Here is a 25,304-nt window from a genome sequence, read left to right on the forward strand (position 1 = left end):
CAAAATCCAGTATGGAGCAAATTAAGAGTCTTCATTCAACCTCTTTTCTTTTGGTAGATCTTTAAAATAATTATTCTGATTAATTCACAGAGTAAATGTGATTCAGACACTTCATTTGTTAAGACATTACTGAATTACTCTGGAAGCCCTCGTTGTTCACACAGACTCATTGTAATACACACCTTAAACTCTGGAATTATAGAGCAGATGACTCAACTTTACCTGAATAAACTCCTAAGTACCAGTTCAGAATGAACACTACAGCTTCATTTTCTTTTACTAATGCCCCAGAATATAGGTCACTTTGTAAATTCGCCCTATGGAACAGAAAATAAAAAATATTACACTACAGATACACATAGAATTTACACAAATATCACAAAAAATTACCTCAATTCAAGAAATGTATTTTATGCTGGAAAGTGTTCCCCAGCCCACAAGGCCCTGTGTATGTCTCCCTTTAAAAATTTGAATTGAGATTTTCATTTTTCAAAATTATCTGTGAAGACAGACTTGGAAGATAAACTTTTAGTTGCTGAGGGCAAGGAGTGTTAGAGAGTTTGGATGCTCATGCACATGCTGCTATACATAAAACAGGTAACCAACAAGGGCTTACTGTACAGCACATGGAACTCTGCCCAACGTTACATGGCAGCCTGGATGGGAGGGAAGTTTGGGGGAGAATGGATACTTGTATATGTATGGCTGCATCCCTTCACTGCTCAAATGAAACTATCACAATATTGTTGATTTGCCATGGCCGAGTACAATATTAAAAGTTCCAAAAAAGAAAAAAAAAAATGTCTGTGAAGAAGCTGCTGAAGGGAGGGACATGGGGAGAAACCACAGAGGGATCACACACCACCCGTAGGAACTTTCATTTTTATTCAGGGAACCTATGAGAGGCTCAGAAGAGGAGGCTGATCTAGCCCCATCTCTCCCCCTGACTCTGTGGGAAAGTGAGGCTTTCTTTGTGTAGATTTCAGAGTACTTTGGGTCAGACCAAGAATCACTCACCAGAATGCAAGCCACCAATCCTGCAGGACATAGGCAACCTGGAGCAGGAAACAGCAGTCACTCACACACTGACATCACTGAGCCTCACACCCCGCTCACTAGGATGGGGGACAGAAAGGCTCCAGAACATGGAGACGGTCCTTCCGGCTCAGGTCTGTGCCAAGCCCCATGCCCCAGATGACCACAGGTCAAGGGAGGGCATCTTACAAGTTAATATCTTTAAAAGAAACCCCCTTTTCCCTATAAGAGTTTGCTCCCCAAATATAATGTACTTCAATGTATATCCAAGTGGACTGCAAAAGGCAGTAATAACAGTACAAATGTTAGGATTTTTCAAAGCAAAAAGCTTGACAGGTACAGTGATGGTCAGTTCCAGTGTCAGCTTGGCTGGGCCAGTCTCCAGTGATTCATCCAAACAGCCATCCAGATGTTGCCATGAAGGTATTTTGTGGATGATGTTTCATCCATCATCAGAACTTCAGTAGAGGAGATCACTCTCCACACTGCAGTGGCCTCGTCCAGTCAAAAGCCTGAAGAGCAAAACCTGAGGCTTCCTGGAGAAGGAAGAAATTCTGCCTCAAGACAGCAGGGTCAGCTCCTGCCTGAGGTTCCAGCCTGCAGGCCTGCCTTGCTGATTTCACATTCACCAAGCTAGATCCCACAATTGCATGAGCCAAGTTTTTTGAGATAAATCTCTTAATACACATATTTAAAAATAATTCTAAAATAAAGTATAAGTAGTATGTAAATATAAAACTGAGTGCACAAACCAAAATAAACACCCTTACGTACCTGAGCTGCGATGTTTACTAGAATAAGGAAGATGATGACAAGCCAGGCAGCACCACCTGTGAAGTAATTCTTATAGGTCTTAAAACCAACTTTTCCTTCCAAGTGGTCCTCTAGAGGTAGTGTAACCCCTATATTCTCAGACTGGAAGGGGAAAAATGGCAGTGAGAGATGAAATTTTAAATAATGAACCCCAAATTTCAAGAGTTCAACAATGTCCTCCACCGCGAAGCTTTGGGAAACAGACACATGTCATACACTGTTAGGAGTGCAGGATGGTCCATCTCCTATGGAGAAGGGTGTGGGAATATCTGGCCAAATCACATACGCTTTTACCCCTGGACCCAGCCATCCCACTCGTAGGAATCTATGAGAAATAATCAAAGGTCAGTCACATGAAGTTATTGACAGTTGGGTGGCTTTGCTTAAAATAGATCATGACTCTGACACAAAACAAAATCAATTAATGTATAAATGCAGAAACTTGCTCTAAAATAATACACAAAATGATATGGAGATAATGTATCCTTCTAGATGACTGTGTCATTCAATGACAGAAACATAAAACATACTTGGGGTTCAAAATATTAGCCAAATTCAGTAAACTGAGTTCACAGAGAAAGTTGGAGTAATATGAGTTTGGACAGCACATTGCAAGCATATGATTTGAATCTATTTTGTTCCTAAGTTTCAGAGAGTTATTCCTGAGTTTAGAAAGTGAACAGCTAATCCAAATACTTATCAGGATCATTCCAGGCTCCTGGGCTTGGATATTGAGGGATTGGTTATCAAGGGAATATGTTTTTAAGGGAGATCTAGTGCATTTCAGCATTTCTGTCTGGAGGACTTAGAATGAATTATAGAGTCACAGAAGGCTAGGATGTCCTCGCCTCTATCCTGGCCACTGGCATTTAAGGTTGATAAGATGTGGTTCTCAGTCTTGAAAGGTAAGAAAGGAGGACAGGAACTAACACTGAAGTGTCTACCAGGTGTCAGGTCCTTTGCACACATTACCTCTGGCCAATCACAAACCATCTGACACTGAGGGAAAAAAATACCATCAGTCACATGCAGTGCTAGAGTATTTCAACACATAGGAAAAGTAGTTGATTTAATGTGGCAACAGCAGGACTCAGTCTAAGGGGGTCTTCACATTAAGCCTTTGGATGCATAAGGGAAGCTGGGGGCCACCAGCATAAATAGGATGTAACTACAGTAAACTGATGAGTTCTCAATCACTGTGAGTCACATAAACCCAGAAATTCATAGCAGTACACCCACTTCTGGTCTCCATAAGATTCTCCATCCTATACCCTAAGGGGAACCCCAAGCAGGCTTGTTCCCCTCATGCTCTTCTAACTCTACCAATTCCATGGAACAAGACTTTAGAAATGTTAGGGTGTACTTTGGGACAAATGAAGATGTCATGAGCAGAGCAGACTGAAGGTCCATGAGACCACCAAGAGCACACAGACCCAGGCACACTGCAGAAAGAGAAACTCACTTCTTGGTCTTCTGGAGCCGCACCTTTCAGTGAGGGTCTGGGAGATTGGAGAGACTGAACCAAAGACTCAGAGATCACAGTGGGAGTTCCTGGAACTGGAGATGGTTCAGACTGCTCATTCCCCTTCTCAAAAAGGGAAAAAATATCTACCCCGGATTTCAGGTACTGAGAGTAAGTTCCTCTTTCCACCATTTTGCCCTAAAATTAAAAAGATGAGAGGAATTAATTTGTATTTGATAATATTAAACCAACCTAAATACTAAGCAAAAAAGTTATCTGGTTTTAAATTATGATTTTTGAAAAAAAAAAAAAAAAGATCCCTGGGTCTAGAATTCTTGTTGAGAAATCTAGTTCAGTCAACTCAGGACAGAACTGAGCATTGCATTCTCTGCCAAACCCTGTCCCTATGGTAGGTGCTGAGGGATATGAAAGAAACGTGTGCTCAGGTGTCAAAAATGGAGGCCATTGACATGACTACCCTGGGCATTTGGGGAAGGAAGAAGTACAGAGGGTGATGGGAGAATCAGCAGTCTTCTTAGACAGCATGGAAATTGACAGAAGCCTCGTGTGACAAGTCCAGGAAAGAAATTTATACTTAACCCAGAGGTGGGCACAAGCACATCTGCATACAGGTAAGAGTCACTCATGAAACCTTCACTGACCACTGTCACTGTCACACTATCATGTGCCCGGCTGGGATAATAGGAACCAGTCCCGGACAGAAAACCCATGAAGAGGCCTCTCCTTGGTCTACAACTGCCCCCACACACTCAGCAAATTCCCAACTGAAAATTCAATATTCCACCTGATAAAGTAATTAAACAAGGAGGCCATGGGGCTGGGGTGGCTCTAAGGCCTTGGCAGTCTGTGCCCACAAACCAAAATCTAAGCCAGAATCAATGCACTCAGATCTGAGAAAAAGCTTAGGAACAACCAACCACAAGCAGCCAACTAGGCTTCCCCAAATCAGGCAACTGCTTAAGCTACAGTCAGTCAAATCATTTTCGTTGAACACATGTGACACATCCTTGCACAGTTTCCCTCCCTAATAAAGTCATATAAAATAATGTGCAGATGTTTCAGTATCTTCTGACTGCATGAAACCAGACTCAGCTGATTCACTCAGTACCAAATAAAACATCAGGGAAAAAAAAAACTCAGGATGCAAAACACATCAAATGAGAGCAGCTGTGGTTAAGGCAGGTCAGGTGGAGAGAGCTGGCCCAGGACCCTCGCTGGGACCCCTTTCACCCACTCCCCTGAGGGGGTCCACTGGGAGAAATACAAGGAAGCCTTTGGGTACCATCAGATACTGCAGAACTAGAAAATTATGCAGGATATATTGTGTCTTGTTCCACTTTGGAGGCAAAATTCACACACCTCTTTAATGAAATCACCACTCACCACATCAAATCTGTAATATGCACGATGAAATGACTGGTGGTACAAAGACAGCAATTTCACTCAACAGTCAAGCACTGACAATTCTGGGTGATGAAGGGATAGCCATCTGCTCTGAAGAGAGGGACCCGACAGTGAGGATAGACCCCAAATCAGGCAGGGGTGCTCACCAGTGGCCAAATGGTTGTTTTGTTAGTACTAAAACTGGGGGTAGTGTCCTCAAAAGAAGCAAAAAGGGGACCCCAAAACATCTAGAGATGGGCAAAATAAGTTATACTCCTGCTCACTGATCCTGTGCTCATAACACTATGAACATTGGAGTTTACACACTAGAATCACCCGCTTTGCACATGAAATCAACTGCTCTCGAGCTTGAGAAACCTTACCCTGCCCCCATTCCTAGAGGAGTGAAGAAGGGCTGACACATGGGACTGCTCCTAGAGAGGCAGGGGTTCTGTATCTTAATAATCTTTCTTGCAGCAGAGATTCTTTTCAGAAGTTAGGGATCTGACCAAGGGCCTGTGGAGCAGTCAGAGGTTAACTATAGAGGTGATGAGACCCAGAGGCAAACAAGCCAAGGAGTGCAGCATCGAACGACCACCAAGTCTGAACACTTCTCACTAATCTCCACCCCACCACCAACCATGCTAGGAGTTGTGGATTGGATGGTGCCCCCTCCTCAGAAAGATGTGCTCAAACATGACACCTGTGAACATGACCTTATTTGGATACAGGGTCATTGCAGATGTAATCAAGTTAAGATGAGGTCACACTGGAGCAAGGTGACCCTAAAACCAGTAAGACCGATGTCACTATGAGAACAGAAGACTGACACAGGGAAAACGGCCATGTGACATCAGAGGCAGAGACCACAGCGCTGCAGCTGGAAGCCAAGGAACACCAAGGAAGGCCCATGAACACCAGAGGCTGGAGGGAAGGATTCTCCTCTGGAGCCTTCAGGGAGAGCACAGCTCTGCCAGCACCTGGATTTGGGACTTTTAGCCTCCAGAAGAGGGAGATGATAAACTCCTGCTGTCACCCAGCTTGTGGTGCTGTGATACGGCGGCTCTAGAAACTGATACCCTAGGCTGAGCCCACACTTCTGTCTTCTCAGCTTTACTAAGACTCCTAACTGCTTCTTCTGTCACCCTTCCAGTGACCATCAGAGAAATTTCTTAACTCCCACATCAGATGACATCCCTCCTCTGCTCTGGACCATCTGATGGCTTCCATCCCACAACCGCCCCTTGTCCACTGCTCAGAGACCAGCTCCCTCCCATCCCCTGCTCACTCTCCTCAGACACTCTGGTCTTCCTGCCATTCCTCCAACCTGCCAGGTCAGCTCCTTACTTAGGACCCCCTGCCTCAGACCCCCTCCCCCTGGTGACTGTGTGGCTGCCACCTTCATGTCACTCAGACCCCGTGAGGCACCAGCTCCTCAGGGAGGCCAGGATATCACCTTCTTTGTCACATCCTCCCCATAAAGCAGGAGCCCCGTGAAGGCAGGGCCTTGTCCTCCTGCCACACAGGCTTCCGCATGTACTGGGGATATAGAGACCTGGGCAGGGAGACCAGAGACTGGAGACACCAGCAGAGAGGACGTCTCTGACCCGGGTGCTCAGCTACCCAACCTCGCTTCTGGTGTTAATGGAAGATGCTCTTTTGGCAAACTATGTATGACAATGACCTGGATACCAGCAGATCTTAGAATCTCTAATTTCTAAGTGAGATACTTTGACTTAAGTCATGGAAGAGGAAAGTAAAAAGTTCTAAATAAAACTGCAACATTAACCTTAACAAATTTCATTAGAATAGTGATGATTCAATAACCCTGTGGTTGCACTTTTATACACTTTAGGGTTTATGTGGCTTAGAGTGTAATAGTGACATTTCTATAGGGCTTTAGGTTCATCCTCCAAGACATGAACACTAGCTCTGAGAAGAAGGGGGCAAAAAACTGAGGGAGAAGAGGGCATTTACCATGAATGCAAGGAGAGTGACCTGCAGGGAGGTCTGTCTTTCAACACACTTGAGTGCTAGCAATTCCATGGATTTCTAGAAATTACTTACATCTTTCAATATCAGAATCTGACTTGCATCTTTTAGGTGCTGCAACTGATGAGTGACTAAGATTGTGATCTTCTCCTTCAAGGCCTGATGAACACACCTACAAATGGAAAAGGCACAGTAAGTAAAAGCACATTAATGGAGTGCCTCAAACTATAAACCTATATTTTGAAAACAGTGAGACAAAGACCACACAGCAGTGAAAGATCTTTAGGTTAAATATCAAATCAGTAAAAAAATTGAATAAACATAAATCAATTAATCCAACTAGGTTCTTAAATTTATCAGCAGCAAATTTGAATCTAGTGCTATAAAAAATTCTTAAAACCAGTCTACTGAAGGAGGCAAAAACAGCTAAGTTTTTCCTCTAAAACTCAGCTTAACAATTATTTACATGTTTCATAAAGGAAAACAACTAATACTGAGACTTCAAAACTTGACTAAACTAAAACACTGCTGCTGCTGCTGCTAAGTCGCTTCAGTCGTATCCGACTCTGTGCGACCCCATAGACGGCAGCCCACCAGGCTCTCCGTCCCTAGGATTCTCCAGACAAGAACACTGGAGTGGGTTGCCATTTCCTTCTCCAATGCATGAAAGTGAAAAGTGAAAGTGAAGTCGCTCAGTCGTGTCCGACTTGTAGCAACCCCATAGACTGCAGCCCACCAGGCTCCTCCATCCATGGGATTTTCCAGGCAAGAGTACCGGAGTGGGTTGCCATTGCCTTCTCCGAACTAAAACACTATTTTATCACTATTCAAGAATGGGAGAAAAGGGATCCATGTCATTTAAAAATGTGTACATTCTTTGCTTTCTAGGTGATTATTTATAATTAATGATGTAAATATTCACAATAAAAAATTAATAGATTCTTGGTAATCTTTGCCAGAGTGCATTTGCTAGACATGTGTTCCTAAAAAATATTACATAGAAAATGAATGCCAGAGTGGCCTCTATCAATCACTACAACATTCCCACTTCCATCCAGGAAGCACGTCTTCTTTCATTTGGAGTGAACACCTTCCACATACGAAAGTAAAAGAACAGAATCCAAATGGCCCAAATCACAGTGGAAATCACCCAATGACTCGGAACACCCACCAGTTCTCTTAGTCAAGACACCCCTCACTATTCAGCCTTAAATTGTTTTCACAGTGAAAAAAAAAAAAAAAGCAAAAACTACTCCTACATTTCAAATGTAGACCCCTAGGAACTCAGCCCCAGTGTCATCCCACAAAGTCCACAACCCCTCCAGGGAAGCAAGTGGGTCTGGGGCCGCAATGAACACAGGCAGGGCTCTAGGCAGGTACTCTGGGAGCCTGAGCCCCTTGCAGAGCAAATCGCAGGAACCTGGGCCAGAGTTCAACCTGTGAGTGAATCAGATGGAGAGTCTGGAGGCAGCAGGCTGCAGCTCAGTTCCTCTCTTGAGCCTGACGTCAGATGAGCAACTCAACCTGTTTCTTCATCTCAAGACAAGATCAAACAACTCATGCACATGTACTGAGAAATCAAACCACCAATCTACTCAGCAAATGTCAGCTTTCTTTTCCACTTCTCCCTAACCACGAGCGGTCATGTGCTTTGGACTCAGGTCAGAAAACTCTTAAGGAGACACTCTGGACATTGAGTCTGTGATCAAAAACAAGACCCTGGAATGTAAACACATATACCAGATGTTCGCTAAGTCCAAAAGGATTCATTTTTACATTTTGACATGTGTTAGCTCAGCATTCATACCTAAGTTTCTTGACTAACACCTTTTCAAATTTAGTACTAAAACAGATTTTTTTCTCCTTGATTCATAATTGCCTGCCAATAATCCTTAAAAGGGGATGTTAATCAAATCTGACAGGGTGTTGTGTCCAAGATGAACCAACCCAAAAGTTTTAAGATGTTTTCTTCCTAACATCCCATCACAGATGAGGTAATACAAATAATTACAATGAAGAGATCAGTTAATGCCTTTGAATTTTTCATAAATGATGCTTTTATCCAAATCACTAGAAAAATACACCATTTTCCAAGTTTTTATAGATTTCCAAGTCATGCCATAGAAATGACTGAGTCAGCAACCAGTTGTATAACAGTTATTCCTATATAAAGGCTGTGTTAATCCTATGCTGCTACTGCTAAGTCGCTTCAGTCGTGTCCGACTCTGTGCGACCCCATAGACGGCAGCCTATGAGGGTCCCCCATCCCTGGGATTTTCCAGGCAAGAACACTGGAGTGGGTTGCCATTTCCTTCTCCAGTCCCACATATAATCCTATATAAGGGCTCTATTAAGAGGGGACGCAACTTGTGGTGGAGGCGATACAAGTAAGACAGAGGCCCCACCTCTATTCATTCAATCAGCAGAGGTTTGCTGAGGAGCCAGGCACTGTCCTAAGTGCTGAGGATTCACCCACAGGTCAAGACAGAAGACAATACTCTGCACTGTGTACAGGACACAGTGAGCAAGCATAGAAAACCCACTATTGGGTTGTGACCTGTGCTCTGAAGGAAAAAGAAGGGCAGCTGCTGTCTTAGATGGGGAGACATGGGAGCCCTGAGACTGACTGGGGAAACATCCTGGAAGAAGGCACAGGAGGTACAGGGTTCCTGAGACAGAACACGCTGGGCTGAGGTGCCTTCCTGCATTCATAGTTTATGGATGGCAGGCGGTGGTGGTGGTTTAGTGGCTAAGTTGTGTCCAACTCTTGCAACCTCATGGACTGTAGCCCGTCAGGCTCCTCTGTCCATGAGATTTTCCAGGCAAGAATAATGGAGTGGGTTGCCATTTTCTTCTCCAGGGGATCTTCCTGACCCAGGAGTCGAACCCGGGTCTCCTGCACTGCAGACAGATTCTTTCCCAACTGAGCTATAATGGGTGCCAGTGGGACTCATAAATGGTCAAGTGTACCTGCTGAGGGCTGGGGGAAGACAGAGGGCATGGGCACCCCCTGGAAGAGCAGGAGGGAATGACAGGTCCCATCTTCCACCTTCCTTCTGGGTCCTGGGGCACTACTCCCTGGCTCTGGGACAGAGGGACCGGTATGTACAGACAGGGGTGAGAAAGGATCCCCACAGAGCCAGCACAGCTAGATGCCGAGTGGGTGTGGAGATGAGCTGGAAAGGCTGAGGGGGGCAGATGGCAAGGAAACCTGTTTGTTTGAGGACCTGGAGCTGCTTTCTGAATGTGGTGGTGGCAGAGTGTTGTGGAGGGTAGGGGAAGGGCGGGTGGAGGAGGTGTCTGTGAAGGGCTGGAACAGGTGGGTGAGCTGTGTAGACAGGAGGGTGAGCTGTGTAGACAGGAGGGTGAGCTATGTAGACAGGAGGGTGAGCTGTGTAGACAGCAGCATGGGAGTCTGATCAGGACAGACCCTAATATCTGATGATGCAGGAGGCAGGGGTCTGGCGATGTGGGGCTGAACTGGGATGGGATCCATGGCTGGACACAGGTAAGACTGCATCAGTTCACGTAAGGCCCTCACCTTCTGTAGCTGATAGAATCCACTGTGTTCACAGCATAAAGCTGTAAAAGTCATGAACCTCAATGACCTTGGATATAAATTCATGACTGAAGGAAACTGTTAACGGCAAGCAGAAGTGTGTCATTCATTTGTAATACAAAACCCTCCCCATGACTAAGCTTCCACATGACCACCATATCTCACAGCATATTGTTCCATCCGATTCTATGACTTGAGAACACACTCCAGTTGCTGCTGAGTGGTTTCCTAAATTGCTTTCATGCTCTCTGCTTTAACTTTCCCTAGAGAAAGTGGTTCTGATTACAAACAACAGTCTTAAGCTTGCTTCTATCAAGTATATATCCAAAGCGGTATACTCAAAATATTTGAGAGGATTTTATAAATATCTCCAATGTTTGAAAAAGAACTCAGGAGAACTTCTGCAATCAGCACACTGTACTTGGCACCAAAATACCTTGCTCTCCCCTCCCTGTGACATGGATGCAATGACCAGCAGAATCTGTTCCTGCCCTGATGAAGAACTTGTGCAGATGCTCACAAGATGGGGTGACACACATTTGTGAGCTCAGGGTGGGGCACTGGGAACAAGGAGGCTGAGATACTCACAACGCCAGGAAGGTAGGGGTGGGGAATCACTGTCACAGCACTAGCGCCTGTCACTGAACTCATGACAAGACAGAAGGCACTTCTCTAAGGGAAAATTCATCAAGTCATGAACAGGAGAGGCTGGGAAAGAGGGGTCAGATCAGAGAGCTGGAGACCATGCCATGTGTCATCTGCCCTGTTCCCTCTTGTTCTCAAGGATTCTGTACCACTATTCAGGTTTGTATGTGTGTTACAATATACCTAACATGAAATTTACTGTTTCTGCCATTTTAAGCATACAAGTCAGTGGCATTAAGTACATTCACACTGATGTGCAACCATCACCACCATCCATCTCCACAACTCTTATATCACCCCAACACTAAGCATGTTTTATACAAGGGCAGGTTCCACCAAAGTCTAACAACGCCTGCTTAGTGGACATGGAATCCCAGCTCCTAGCCAGCTCCTAGTGTCCAGAGCCCAGAGCTCCTCACAGGTCTCCCTCTCACATTTGTTGACTCTGCTGAAGTCTCTACTTTGCTATTCTGGACTTGTTGTAAATCAATCATGTCCCCTCAGTTTCACATGTGGTCACCTGAGTCTTCAGTACCTTAGAATTTGGTGTCATGGACTTTAAAAAGGTAATCATTACCCTTAATTATACTGAATCTAATTTAATCTGACTGGTATACTTAGATGAAGAGACTAAGATACAAGGACAGAGACACAAGCATGAAATCAATGAAGTTAGAACACACCCCCTCACCATGCACAAAAATAAACTCAAAATGGCTTAAATATTTAATCGTAAGACGTGACACCATAAAACTCCCAGTAGAGACTATAGGCAAAACATTCTGTGACATAAATTATACCAATGTTTTCTTAGGTCAGTCTCCTAAGGCAACAGACATATAAGCAAAAATATACAAATGGGGGCTTCCCTGGTGGCTCAGTGGCAAAGAATCCACCTGCCAGTGCAGGAGACACAGGATCCCTCCCTGGTCCAGGAAGATCCCACATGTGCAAAGCACCTCAGCCAATGCATCATAACTACTGAGCCTGTGCTCTGGGGCCCAGTAACCGCAACTACTAAGCCCACACACCATAGAGCCCGGGCTCTGCAACGAGAGAAGCCACCACAATGAGAAGTCCATGCATCACAGCTAGAGAGTAGCCCCTGCCCACTACAACTAGAGAAAACCCAAACTGTGTGAGGACACAGTGAGGGGATGTGGTCAGAAGCCAAGGAGAGAGGTCTCAGGAAAAACCAAACCACCCACACCTTGAACCTGTAGCCTCAAAAACTGTGAGAAATTTAATTTCTATTCTTTGAGCACCCCTATCTGTGACGACTTGCTATAGACTGAATGTTTTCCTCCTCAAAAGTCATCTATTGAGACCTAATCCCAACTGTGTTGGTATTAGGAGGTGGGGCTGTCGGGAGGGACCAGGTCATGAGGATGGAGCCTGAATGAAAGGAATTAGTGCCCTGATAAAAGGAACCACACGGCTCCCTCATCTCTGCCACCACGTGAGGCCGCAGGAATTGGATCCTCACCAGACTGAATCTTTCAGCACCCTGACTTGGACTTTCCCAGCCTCCAAAACCATGAGATAAAAACTTGTTATTTGTAAAGCCACTCAGCTCTGGTGTCCTGTGAGAGCAGCCTGGACAGACACAGTCCTAGAAACTAACACAGGACCTGAGAGCAAGAATTTCCAAACAGCTTCTCTCTGCTGAACACTCCGCCTCCTCCAGACGAGGACATGCTTGCTATTCTCCTCACAGCCTTAATTTTTCCTCCCTCCACACCTGAGCTTCTACTCTTGCTTCAGCAAAGGACTGGGTCCTTGTCTCAGCCTCCACACACCTGCCCAGCCTGCAGGCCCCCAGGGTACTTTCTGCCCAGCCCTGGGCACAGGGAGCTTTCCAACTTCAGTGAAAGCCTCCAGTTGATACTTCCACTTTACATTCAGCACTTAAACTATCCTATATTAAAACACTCTAAACCCTGACTCTGCTGAGCTTTCTCCCAGGGATCTGTTTTAACAAGCTCCACGTAGAGACAGGTTTCTTAGAAGCAGGAATGAGAGCTGGGCATCTTAGTCTCCCTTATTCTGCCCAGTGTGGGTCCTTCCCCTCTCCTGGCTCACTGTCCTCCTTGTAAACTAAGCGGTTTTGTGCAGTAACGCATTGATCTCAGTGCACACAGCAGGGTGTTTATAAGTGCAGCTGGAAGGCTCATTGACTTTAACAAAGTGAACAACAGCAAGCAACCTGACCATGGGGGAGATGTGAAGGCTGTTTTAGGACAAAAACAAGTTCGCAAGGCTTTCAAAAAGGCCAGTCTAGACTCCACAAGAGACCTCAGTCAGTGTGTGTTAGGACACATTATACACAGAAAAGAATCAGAGTTGTTCTACTTTAGTCATTGTGTAGCCAACCAGGAGCCACTGACAAGTTCTACATTTTAGAAACAGGAATGAGAGTCAAGACTTAAGCCAGATTATAGGTGACACTACATTGTAGTGTCTAAGTATTAATTCTAGTAAGCATCCATGAAATAACATGAAATGATTGAAATCTTACTCAGATGTGGAATAAATGATTCTCAAATTCTAGACTTTATTAAGCCTAACCTTAATAAAGACTTTATTTCCAAAGTGATAGGATAACAAGCATAAACCAACAGGGTCGTTCCATGGAAGCCCTATGTCAGTACCAAAAACTTGGCTTCTAACATGCCTTAAGCAAATGATGGAGGAAAAAAACTGGCAGCCAAGTACCAGGTTATAGAGTCTCACTCTCTGATTTAAAAACCCTACATCATCTTCTTATTCCTGGCATCTGGATCCACCCGGAGTGTCTAGTAATCAACTGCAAGTAGCAGCAGGGAAATTGCCATCTATTTGTCACTCCCTAAAGCACAGACCCCACTGGCCCCCACACACTGGAAGCACCTGCTGTATTTTCCTGTCCTGACCTCATCAGGATGCAAGATTTCTCTAGGACAGATCTTCTGTGGAGGGAAGGGAGGGGAGGGAGGGACACCAGGGCAGAGGGAGCTGAGTGTCCTGGAGCACAAAGACTTTTTTGAGATCTCTTCCATCATCTCTGAAGGGCTCTTGGAAAGAAGAAACGATGGAAAATAGGAGCAAACTCACTGTTCGAACAAGTGCCTGCTGACTCCTGCATCCACTGCGCTCAGCGGATCGTCCAGGAGGTAGATGTCTGCGTCCTGATACACGGCTCTAGAAAACGTAGAGAGATGTCAGGAGAGGACACTTCACACTCCCTGGGTCTCATCTCTGAATCATAATGGTGTCCAACAACTTCATGTCCCTACCAGGAGTCCAGGGAAAGGGCCAAGACCCTGCATCACACAGGCCCATCCAGTGAGCAGGGTCTGTGTGCTTATGTCCACTAGGAGCTGCGGAAGAGGAGGGGCAGGATGGCAACTGAAACCACATTTACCTGGCGAGGCTGACCCGGGCTTTCTGTCCTTCACTCAGCGGGGTTCCTCTTTCTCCTATTTCAGTTAGATCTCCTTCCTCCAAAAGCTGTAAATCCTATACAGATAGAAAAGGGGGAAAATATATAAAATGTGTTCTACTACCTTCTTACACTTTTAGCATTAGTTCCTCACACAAGTATTTGATTAACGTGCATACATGCTCAGCTGCTAAGTCATATTGAACTCTTTGTCACCTCATGGACTAGGGCTGGTCAGGCTCCTCTGTCCATGGGATTCTCCAGGCAATGACACTGTAGTGGTTTGCTGTTTCCTCCTCCAGGAGATCTTCCTGACCCAGGGATCAAATCAATGTCTCCTGTGTCTCCTGCACTGGCAGGTGGAATCTTTCCCACCAAGCTACCTGGGAAGCTACAGCAGTGGGTATAAGTCAGAGTAACTAAACTGTGACCTTGAACATTAAAAAAAAGAAAAAAAAAACACCTCTCAGTGTTTTTCATTTGTTTTCATTCTGTAGTTTTGCACAGCATCTATGCGTTTGACCATTTTAACAGATATTTACTGAGGACCTACTGTATGACAGGCATTGCTCTGGGCACAATGAACTCAGCTGTGAAGAAACAAAGCTCCTAGAGTTTCTTTCCATGATGGAAGACAGATGATATGGAAAATTAACCTGAGCACAAGTACTGAGGAGAGGAAGGAAAAGGAAGCCGGCTCAGGGGGATAGAGAGTGAAGAGGGAAATGAGTACACACTGGTGGGGGAGGGCTCTGCTCAGAGGGGGTGTGAGCAGATCTGGGAGGGGAGGGGCTCAGGCAGACCTGGAGAGGCTGCTCCTCAAAGAGGGAGGGGCGAGTGCAGGGGCCACAGGGAGATGCCCAAGGGGTTCAGGACGAGGAGGCAGGAGAGCAGAGTGAGAATGAGGGGAGTGAGGGCAGAGACAGAACAGGAGGAGCCTGGGGGCACTCCAGTAACAGGAGGAGGGGGATAGACCTGGTTTGAGGTTTTAAGAAATCACTCCTGTGCATTACAGAAAATAGACAGTAAGTGGGGAAGGGTGAGGGTGGATGCAAATGAGGAGGCTCCCAGAATAATCGAGGTGAGAGATGACTGTGGTCAGGACCAGAGTGAGAGCAGTGGGAATGGAGAGATGGGGTCACACTCCAGGCACATGTTGAAGGCGGAGCCAAAGGACCTGCTGACAGGATGGGTGTGGCTGTAAGAGAAGAGGAGATTGTGATGTTTGGGGTGAGGAAGGGGAAGGACAGGGTCTTCATTTACTGAGTTAGGGAAGGTGGTGGATGCAGGTTTAGGGAACTTCGTTCATGGACAACCTGAGATGACCTCCCAGTGGTGTCATGTTGCAGTTGTGCATGCAGGTGTGAAAGTCTGTGCTAGACACACAGGTGTGAGAGCTGGTGGCCCAGGCTGGTGAAGGCACAGGACTTGTTTTTATCAAGGAATGAGTGTCTCTTAAAAAGGCAGTTTGCTGATCTCTGCCTCAGCTTCCCACTTTCAGAGAAGGGATAACACCTGACCCAAGTCTTCACAGTAATACTTAAAGTAAGTGACAGATAAGGCCTGTACAAAAAATGGGAGCAGAAAGAGCAAGCTGGGCAGGAAAATCAAAAGGAAAGAAATGGTGTGCTTAAGGGACACCCAGCAGATCAGCTGGATTAAGCAGATGCTTGTCTGTGAAAGCAGGAGAAACTCAAAACTAAGAAGGAAATAAAGTTGTAACTTGAGGATTTGGGAATCAGAATATTGGAAATAAAAGCAAAAAAAAAAAAAAAAAAAAAAACAACAAATGGGACCTAACTAAACTTAAAAGCTTCTGCACAACAAAGGAAACTATAAGCAAGGTGAAAAGACAGCCTTCAGAATGGGAGAAAATAATAGCAAATGAAACAACTGACAAACAACTAATCTCAAAAATATACAAGCAACTCCTACAGCTCAATTCCAGAAAAATAAACGACCCAATCAAAAAATGGGCCAAAGAACTAAATAGACATTTCTCCAAAGAAGACATACAGATGGCTAACAAACACATGAAAAGATGCTCAACATCATTCATTATCAGAGAAATGCAAATCAAAACCACTATGAGGTATCATTTCATGCCAGACAGAATGGCTGCTATCCAAAAATCTACAAGCAATAAATGCTGGAGAGGGTGTGGAGAAAAGGGAACCCTCTTACACTGTTGGTGGGAATGCAAACTAGTACAGTCACTATGGAGAACAGTGTGGAGATTCCTTACAAATCTGGAAATAGAACTGCCTTTTGACCCAGCAATCCCACTGCTGGGCATACACACTGAGGAAAGCATAATTGAAAGAGACACGTGTACCCCAATGTTCATCGCAGCACTGTTTACAATAGCCAGGGCATGGAAGCAACCTAGATGTCCATCAGCAGATGAATGGATAAGAAAGCTATGGTACATATACACAATGGAGTATTACTCAGCCATTAAAAAGAATACATTTGAATCAGTTCTAATGAGGTGGATGAAACTGGAGCCTATTATACAAAGTGAAGTAAGCCAGAAAGAAAAACACCAATACAGTATACTAACGCATATATATGGAATTTAGAAAGATGGTAATCATAACCCTGTATACGAGACTGCAAAAGAGACACAGATGTATAGAACAGTCTTTTGGACTCTGTCGGAGAGGGAGAGGTAGAGGATGATTTGGGAGAATGGCATTGAAACGTATAATATCATCTATGAAATGAGTCACCAGTCCAGGTTCAATGCACGATACTGGATGCTTGGGGCTGGTGCACTGGGACGACTCAGAGGGATGGTATGGGGAGGGAGGAGGGAGGAGGGTTCAGGATGGGGAACACGTGTATACCTGTGGTGGATTCATGTTGATATACGGCAAAACCAATACAATATTGTAAAGTTAAAAAATAAAATAAAAAACAAAAACAAAGTTATATTTGAATATCATTTAAGAAGTTAATAGACAAATCAGCCTATTTTCCCCAGAGTACCATGGGGCAAAAAAAAGAATAGATGACGAGAACATTCCCAAAATGACAAGATAGAAATCAGGCTAAGTAGTTGTTCACTCATTTAGTTGTGTCTGACTCTTTGTGATCCCAAGGAATGGAGCACTCCAGGCTTCCTTGTCCTTTGCCATCTCCTGGAGCTTGTTCAAACTCACGCCCACTGAGTCACTGATGGCATCCAACCATCTCATCCTTTGTCATCCCCTTCTCCTCCTGCATTCAATCTTTTTCACCATCAGGGTCTTTCCTAATGAGTTGGTTCTTCCCATCAGGTGGTCAAAACACTGGAGCTTCAGCATCAGTCCTTTCAATTAATATTCAGGATTGATTTCCTTTATGATTGATTGCTTTGATCTCCTTGCAGTCCAAGGGACTCTCAAGTGTCTTCTCCAACACCACAGTTCAAAAGCATCTGTTCTTCTACACTCAGCTTTCTTTATGGTCCAACTCTCACATCCATACATGACTGCTAGAAAAATCATAGCTTTGACTATATGGACCTTTGTTAGTAAAGTAATGGCTCTGCCTTTTAATATGCTCTCTAGGTTTATCATAGTTTTTCTCCCAAGGAGCAAACATTTTAATTTCATGACTGCAGTCACCATCTACGGTGATATTGGAGCTCAAGAAAATAAAGTCTGTCACTCTTTCCATTGTTTCGCCATCTATTGCCATGAAGTGGTGGAACCAGATGCCACGATCTTAGTTTTTTGAATGTTGAGTTTTTTGGGTTTTTTTTTTTTTGAGTTTTAAGCCAACTTTATTACTCTCCTCTTTCACCTTCATCAAGAGGCTCTTTAGTTCCCCTTCGCTTTCTGTTATAAGGGTGGTGTCATCTGCATATCTGAGATTATTGATATTTCTTCCAGCAATCTTTATTCCAGCTTGTGCTTCATCCTGTCTGGCATTTCACATGGTGTACTCTTAGCAGGGTGACAATATATAGCTTTGATGTACTCCTTTCCCAATTTGGAGTCAGTCTGTTGTTCCATGTCCAGTTCTAGCTGTTGCTTCTTGATGTCCATGCAGGTTTTGTAGGTGGCCGGTAAGGTGGTCTGGTATTCCCATCTCTTTTAGGAATTTTCCACCCTTTGTTGTGATCCATATAGTGAAAGGCTTTATCATATCAAGGAAGAAGAAGTAGATGCTTTTTTGGAATTATCTTGCTTTTTCTATTATCCAACAGATGTTGGGAATTTGATCTCTGGTTCCTTTGCCTTAGACTTAAGTCACATGGTATTATATTAGAAGTCTTAGGTTGCCTATAATTGTCAATTGGCACATTCTGTCATAGACAGAGTTTGGAGTTTTTATCACTAAACTCCTCAGGCATCAACCTAGGATTCATAGCAGTACTTTTCTGCAGATGAAGCCCTCACTTCTCTGTATCTACTGTACCAAATCTGGGGAGAAAGCAAGTAGCTCACTGGTTCCACCATGACAAACAAGTCCTTTGATCTCCCTAAGTCTCATTTTCCTCTTCTATAGAATGTGCTGCAGAAACCAGAGTCACTGAACTCAAGAATGCTGTGAGAATCTAAAGGTGGGTGTAAACACCTCCACAAATGAGAAAATGACATGAGTTGATTATAACTTGCTGTTGGTGACTGATCCCTATTTTCTCACCAAGCCAACAGTAGGGCCCTGTTTACAGTATGAATCATAACATACAAAGCATATGACCACAATGGAAGAAACAGACTCCATTGTAACCCTCCCTGACAACCACAAAAACACAGACACACACAGGTTCTTCACTCACTCAAATCTTAATAGAGGGGCATCTGATGAAAGGCAGCAAATGTTCTGTTGTGATAATTTATAATTACCTCACATTCTTTCTTTCTTGAGCTCAGAAACTAATACCATCTCTTGCTTTGTGTTTTCATTGAAAAAAAAAAAAATGAGCTTTGTGTTAAGTTCTCAGCCTCATGGACACACATAGAATTGCTTGGCCTCTCTGTCACTGTTCACAGTCCTTGCAAACTGTTCTGCTTAGTTTTTCTGCTTTGATTTCATGTTGTTCAAATGGTTTTCATCTTAAAAAAGCACCACATTGTAATACAGCAATCTTAACCACATTCTAGAAAAAGCACTCACAGCCTCTCTTTCCAGGACATGAGAAACTATCTCTGAGTCTGGTAGTAACACTTCGAGTGTGTTGTTGACTCTGCAAATTATATATGAACAAGCCACCAAGGGGGAAAACGTTTTGGAGGATTTGAAGTAAAAGCAAATACAGTTGATTTCTCAGCTGCCACATTCTGATTAGATCAAAGGGGAAAAGCCAGAGTTGGGCATATATTACATTTCCTTCCGCTGACAGGAAAGTGTTCTTATTTGTATTTGTTACCTCTAAGTTAGGTAAGTAAGTAAGTGCTAGTCAGTCGAGTCCATTTATGTGATCCCATGGACTATAGCCTACCAGGCTCCTCTGTCCATGGACTTCTCCAGGCAAGAATACTGGAATGGGTTCTCATTTTCTTCTCCAGGGGATCTTTCCAACCCAGGGAGTAAACCTAGGTCTTCTTGCATTGCAGACAGATTCTTTACTGTCTGAGCCACCAGGGAAGCCCCCAGGTTTAACCAATTCTCACTGAACAGCAGACACACACACTAGAGGCAAACTAGGAAATGGTGATGCTGGTTTGATGCCATCCGTCCAGAAGCACATCAAGGGCCCTTCAGCAATGGTGGACACTTAGAGTAGAAGCACCACGGAGCAGACTGCTGAAATGGTTAACATGGGCTGGACACGAGGCCCTTGCAGAGGAGGGCTGGACTCTAGAGTCAAACAGCAGGAGGCCTCCTTCCTTCACAGCTTTTCTTCCTTGTGGAATCGCCCCTCCTCTCACGGCCTGTCAGCATCCTGCCCATCTTTCCAGGTCATCCCAAGCACACTCTCCCATGGAACCATCCTGGACTCATCTCTCTTCCTGCTGGTTCTGTTTACATCTCTCATTTCTCGTGAAGGACCCATCTTATTCTGCTCCATCATTTGTACACGTGCACACGCCTTCTCACAGCTCTTGGTGGGTAAGATCTGTGCAGTAAGCTCTGTTCTGGAACCTGAGATTCACAGTAAGTGTTGGCCCCATTTCACAGATGAAGAAACTGAGAAACTCAGACAACATCACTGATCTGAGGGTGGTCAGCTTTTAAACAGAAGAGCTGGAATCTGAATGAGTTCATGTCAGTTCAGAGTCTTCTGCTCTTTCACATCATGCTGCTCAGGTGGTGACTGAAGGTACATTTGAAATGAAGACAGCACTTAAGTAATTCAAGACTTGAAGGCCTCTACACTTAGACATGTGTCAATAAACTTACTATCCTAGGGCCAAGTAAGTGATCTATGTGGAAAAATATTAAACTAGAATTTATCAATTTAATACCTTTAAATATGTGTTCACTAAACATTTTCAAAAAACTTAAAGATAACATGGAGACAAATGTTGCACACAATATTGCTTATATTATTGTAACAGAATATTATTATTGTTGATTTATATAATGTACTGTGTGTAGAGCACCTATAGAAATACCAACTCAAACAATGGAAGTTAATACTCAAATACCTTCTTTCTTACATGTCACATTTTATGGATGTAATTTTACCAGAAACTGACTGAGCTCATAATTAAAAACTAATTTATTTTCAAAACCATTCTAATACTTACAGAGTGCTTGTTATGTCCTTAGCAAGCAGGTGCTTTAAAATCACAAGCACATTTCATCCCCAAAACAACATAATGAGGTTGATAGTTTTATTATCTCCATTTTACAGATGAAGTAACAGGCTTGTAAGGATCAAACAGTCAAAACCACACACCTGATCAGCAGAGAAACTGGGACTCAATTCCTGAACCTTCTGACTCCTAGACTGTGGAGTTGATGTCATCAACCTGAATTGATACTGCCAGTGTGATTACTTCATGTCTCACTATTTTGTTACAGAAAGTTTTCAGCTCAATGAACTTAAATGATTACCTCAATCAGATCTAGTATAATACATCTAGTTGTTTTTAACATATGTTATATAAAAAATGTTGCTTTTAGAAAGACAGTAATGACGATCTTACGTGCAAGGCAGCAAAGGAGACTAATGTAAAGAAAAAGACTTTTGGACTCAGTGGAAGAAGGTGAAAGTGGGATGATTTGAGAGAATAGCTTGAAACATATACATTAACACAAGTAAAATAGATGACCAGTGCAAGTTTGATGCATGAAGTAGGGCACCCAAAGTCAATACTCTGGAACAACCCAGAGGGATAGGGTGGGTAGAGAGGTGGGAGGTGGGTTCAGGATGGGGGAGATACATATACCCGTGGCAAATTCATGTTGATGTATGGCAAAAATCATCAAAATATGGTAATAATCCTCCAATTAAAATAAATAACATTTTAATAAATAAATAGATGTTGCTTTTTTATGGCTTTTCCTCCAGGATTTGGGGGAGGTGAGAGTAAGGAGAATGATAAGGAGAAATCTTTATTATATTTATATGGATGTATAGATGGATGGAGAGAAAAAGGTTAGAAATAGCAACAATGGCCAGCACTTACTGAAACCCTGGTTTGTTTACATTTCACAGGCATTTTCTGTAATTTATACAGTTATCCCCCCTCCCCCATTTAATAAGAAAGGAAACTGAGACAAACACCTGGAGTCACTACCCAGGACTGTTTCTCTCCAAAGGCCAAGCCTTTTCTACCGCACTGTCTATGCCATCTCTGTGTCTACAGGACACCAGTATTTCCTGTGCCTGCCTTATGTCCATCCACTGAGACCTGGTATCCAAAAGGAGATAAGCAGATGCACTCATAACTTACTAATTCCCAGGTATCATAAACACCTTGTTAACCTCTTGTTAATCAGAGTCATAGATGACATTTCAGAGCAGCAACAAAACCCTCTGACCCAATGTCCTCATTTTACTGCAGACATGTCAGAGGTCCAGGCAGGTAACAGGACATGTCCAGAGTGACAGCAGGCAAGTGATGAACCCGGGGCCAGAACTCTCCTCTCCGCTACTTCTCCATGCTGGGCCTCCCTTCCTACCAAGGAGGGAATGGGCACATGGGATCCCAACTTCATGTCCCAACTATGCAGCAGAACGTGAGAGCAGTCCATGTTTATAGACGTCAAATCATGTACAGAAGAACTGCTGTGCATCCCAGTCCTGCAGGGTCCATTCCATCAAAGTCTTGCAGCACACATGCCCCATTGGGTGAAGCCCCAGAACACTGCCCACATTAGAGGTCCAGTCACCCCATGAGCCTGGGGCAAAGCATTGGTCCCAAGGATCTGAACTCGAGCTACAAATGTAGAGATGATGTGTCTCATCTGTCCCAGTCTCAGTTTTACTAACTGTAAAATGAAGATGGGAATATTGAAGATAATCATAAAGAATGAATAACTCATAAACCTTTTTAGGTGTGTGCATGCACATGTGTGAAAGGCAGAAAAATGATTTGCACGTGGACTCTAAATTAATGGGAGCTACTGTTCTCACTGTTCTGCATTTGCTTTCCCTTCTTATATGGTATATGCTGTTAAGTCCCTTCAGTTGTACCTGACTCTGTGCGACCCCATAGACGGCGGCCCATCAGTCTCCCCTGTCCCTGGGATTCTCCAGGCAAGAACCCACTGGAGTGGATTGCCATTGCCTTCTCCATATATAGTATCTAGACCATTTAATAAAAATCTAGCTCATTCCTGCTAACCTGACATCATTTCTGCAAATGTACAGTCACCCATGAACAAGAACCTGAAGTAAAGAAGCGAGCCCATTAAACAAGCAGTTCTGTATGTCCACATCATTGTGAAATGCTGCTCACCTGATGCAGGGCTTCCCAGGTGGTGCTGGTGGTAAAGAACCCACCCACCAATGCAGGAGACAGAGACTCGGGTTTGATCCCTGGGTTGGGAGGATTCCCTGGGTAGGGAAATGGCAACCCACTCCAGTGTTCTTGCCTGGAGAATCCCATGGACAGAGGAGTCTGGCAGGCTACAGTTCATAGGGCCGCAGAGCTGGACACAACTGAAGTGATTTAGCATGAACACACACACCTGATGCAATCTATGATGTTCAAGCCCTTGTTCCAGGAGAATCACGATTTCCTCACAAAGCAGGTCTGGAGCCTTCAATACCACACCTTTAAAAATCTGTCCCTGTCTTTTCCTCACAGTACAAAAGAGAAGTCAGATGTCCAGACTGCACTGAAGAGACCCCAGGGGGAGACCTTTAATGATATTATTCACTGGTTTCTTACAACCCAAGAGAGTAACATAGTATTTAACATTATTTACTCTTTTTCCTTGCTTTTTGTCAATTGTATTCTCCTATCACTTAAGTTTAGGTCTCATCGTTTACTCAGTAATCTTATTTAATTCCCAAAATACAGTTAAACCTTTCATCTTACCATTCTCTGTGAAACTCAATGCCATTTCTGAAAACCATCTCCCTCAGTGAAATGACCCAGTATTACAAAGAAATTTTAAACCATTCCCGTTTCCTTAAATAATAAATTACAAATCAAAAATGAAGTGGTGAGAGAACCTCACAGACTAAACGGGACCAAGGAGGCATCAGCCAAGTGCAGGGGGCAGACCTTGTGTGGGTTCCAACAGTGGTGAAGATTTCTCAGTGAGATGGTCAGCAGCAGGTAAACACAGACTGGCAGGTGGGTGATACTCAGGAATTTGAGGTATTTTTCAGATGAAATAAAGTAGTGATTTTTTTCCCCAAAGCTTTCCTATCTTTTACAGAAAAATAATGAAATGTTTACAGATGAACTGATCTGAGGTCTAGGATCGGCTCCACAATACTCGGGTTGGGGTGGGGCTGGCAGGGGTAGAGATGCAGCAAGACTTGCCACCAGCTGATTCTGGGTGAAGCTGGGGGTGGATACATGAGGGTTCATTACACCATGCTCTCTTTTTTGTAAATATTTATAACTTTCCATTAAAAAATGTTGAAAGTGAATGAAAACTTCACAGAATGAAACAATTCCCCTTCAGATAATGTATTCTGCGTTACTAACCTATAAGAATTAAAATGACAGCATATATAAATACATATGCTTATTTATGCAAGCCTTCTGATTTATCTGGAGAAGGCAATGGCACCCCACTCCAATACTGTTGCCTGGAAAACCCCATGGATGGAGGAGCCTGGTAGGCTGCAGTCCATGGGGTCGCTAAGAGTCGGACACGCCTGAGCAACTTCACTTTCACTTTCCACTTTCATGAATTGGAGAAGGAAATGGAAACCCACTCCAGTGTTCTTGCCTGGAGAATCCCAGGGACGGAGAAGCCTGGTAGGCTACAGTCCATGGGGTCATACAGAGTCAGACACGACTGAAGCGACTTAGCAGCAGCAGCAGCAGCAGCTGATTTATCCAGAAGACCAACTTAAATGTTAAGCAACATTCAAAAATCTATTTTTAAAAAATAACTTTTAACAAACCTTGTAGTGTAAAACACTATCATAGGGAACCCTCTTACACTGTTGGTGGGAATGCAAACTAGTACAGTCACTATGGAGAACACTGGAGATTCCTTAAAAAACTGGAAATAGAACTGCCTTATGACCCAGCAATCCCACTGCTGGGCATACACACCAAGGAAACCTGAATTGAAAGAGACACGTGTACCCCAATGTTCATCGCAGCACTGTTTATAATAGCCAGGACATGGAAGCAACCTAGATGTCCATCAGCAGATGAATGGATAAGAAAGCTGTGGTACAGATACACAATGGAGTGTTACTCAGCCATTAAAAAGAATACATTTGAATCAGTTCTAATGAGATGGATGAAACTGGAGCCTATTATACAGAGTGAAGTAAGCCAGAAAGAAAAATACCAATAAATGCATATATATGGAATTTAGAAAGATAGTAACGATAACCCTAAAAGCGAGACAGCAAAAGAGACACAGATGTATAGAACAGTCTTTTGGAC

General features: G+C 43.8%; 1 protein-coding gene across 1 annotated transcript in view; it reads right to left on the minus strand.

Moving 5' to 3' along the window:
* Positions 1 to 25,304, minus strand: part of LOC113888551 (multidrug resistance-associated protein 4-like) — a gene marked incomplete at its 3' end in the record, with an annotated part of 135,618 nt that overhangs the window by 60,961 nt on the left and 49,353 nt on the right. The window contains exons 12-18 of the mRNA XM_027535617.1: positions 14,314 to 14,408; positions 14,004 to 14,090; positions 6,782 to 6,878; positions 3,311 to 3,508; positions 1,810 to 1,950; positions 1,018 to 1,055; positions 223 to 317 (exon numbers count right to left, since the gene is read on the minus strand). Coding sequence (XP_027391418.1) covers positions 223 to 317; positions 1,018 to 1,055; positions 1,810 to 1,950; positions 3,311 to 3,508; positions 6,782 to 6,878; positions 14,004 to 14,090; positions 14,314 to 14,408 — 751 coding nt within the window. The remainder of the gene's footprint in view (positions 1 to 222; positions 318 to 1,017; positions 1,056 to 1,809; positions 1,951 to 3,310; positions 3,509 to 6,781; positions 6,879 to 14,003; positions 14,091 to 14,313; positions 14,409 to 25,304) is intronic.

The sequence above is a fragment of the Bos indicus x Bos taurus genome, unplaced genomic scaffold (assembly GCF_003369695.1).
Source record: "Bos indicus x Bos taurus breed Angus x Brahman F1 hybrid unplaced genomic scaffold, Bos_hybrid_MaternalHap_v2.0 SuperScaffold_100458, whole genome shotgun sequence".
In the NCBI taxonomy this organism is placed as follows: Eukaryota; Metazoa; Chordata; class Mammalia; order Artiodactyla; family Bovidae; genus Bos; species Bos indicus x Bos taurus.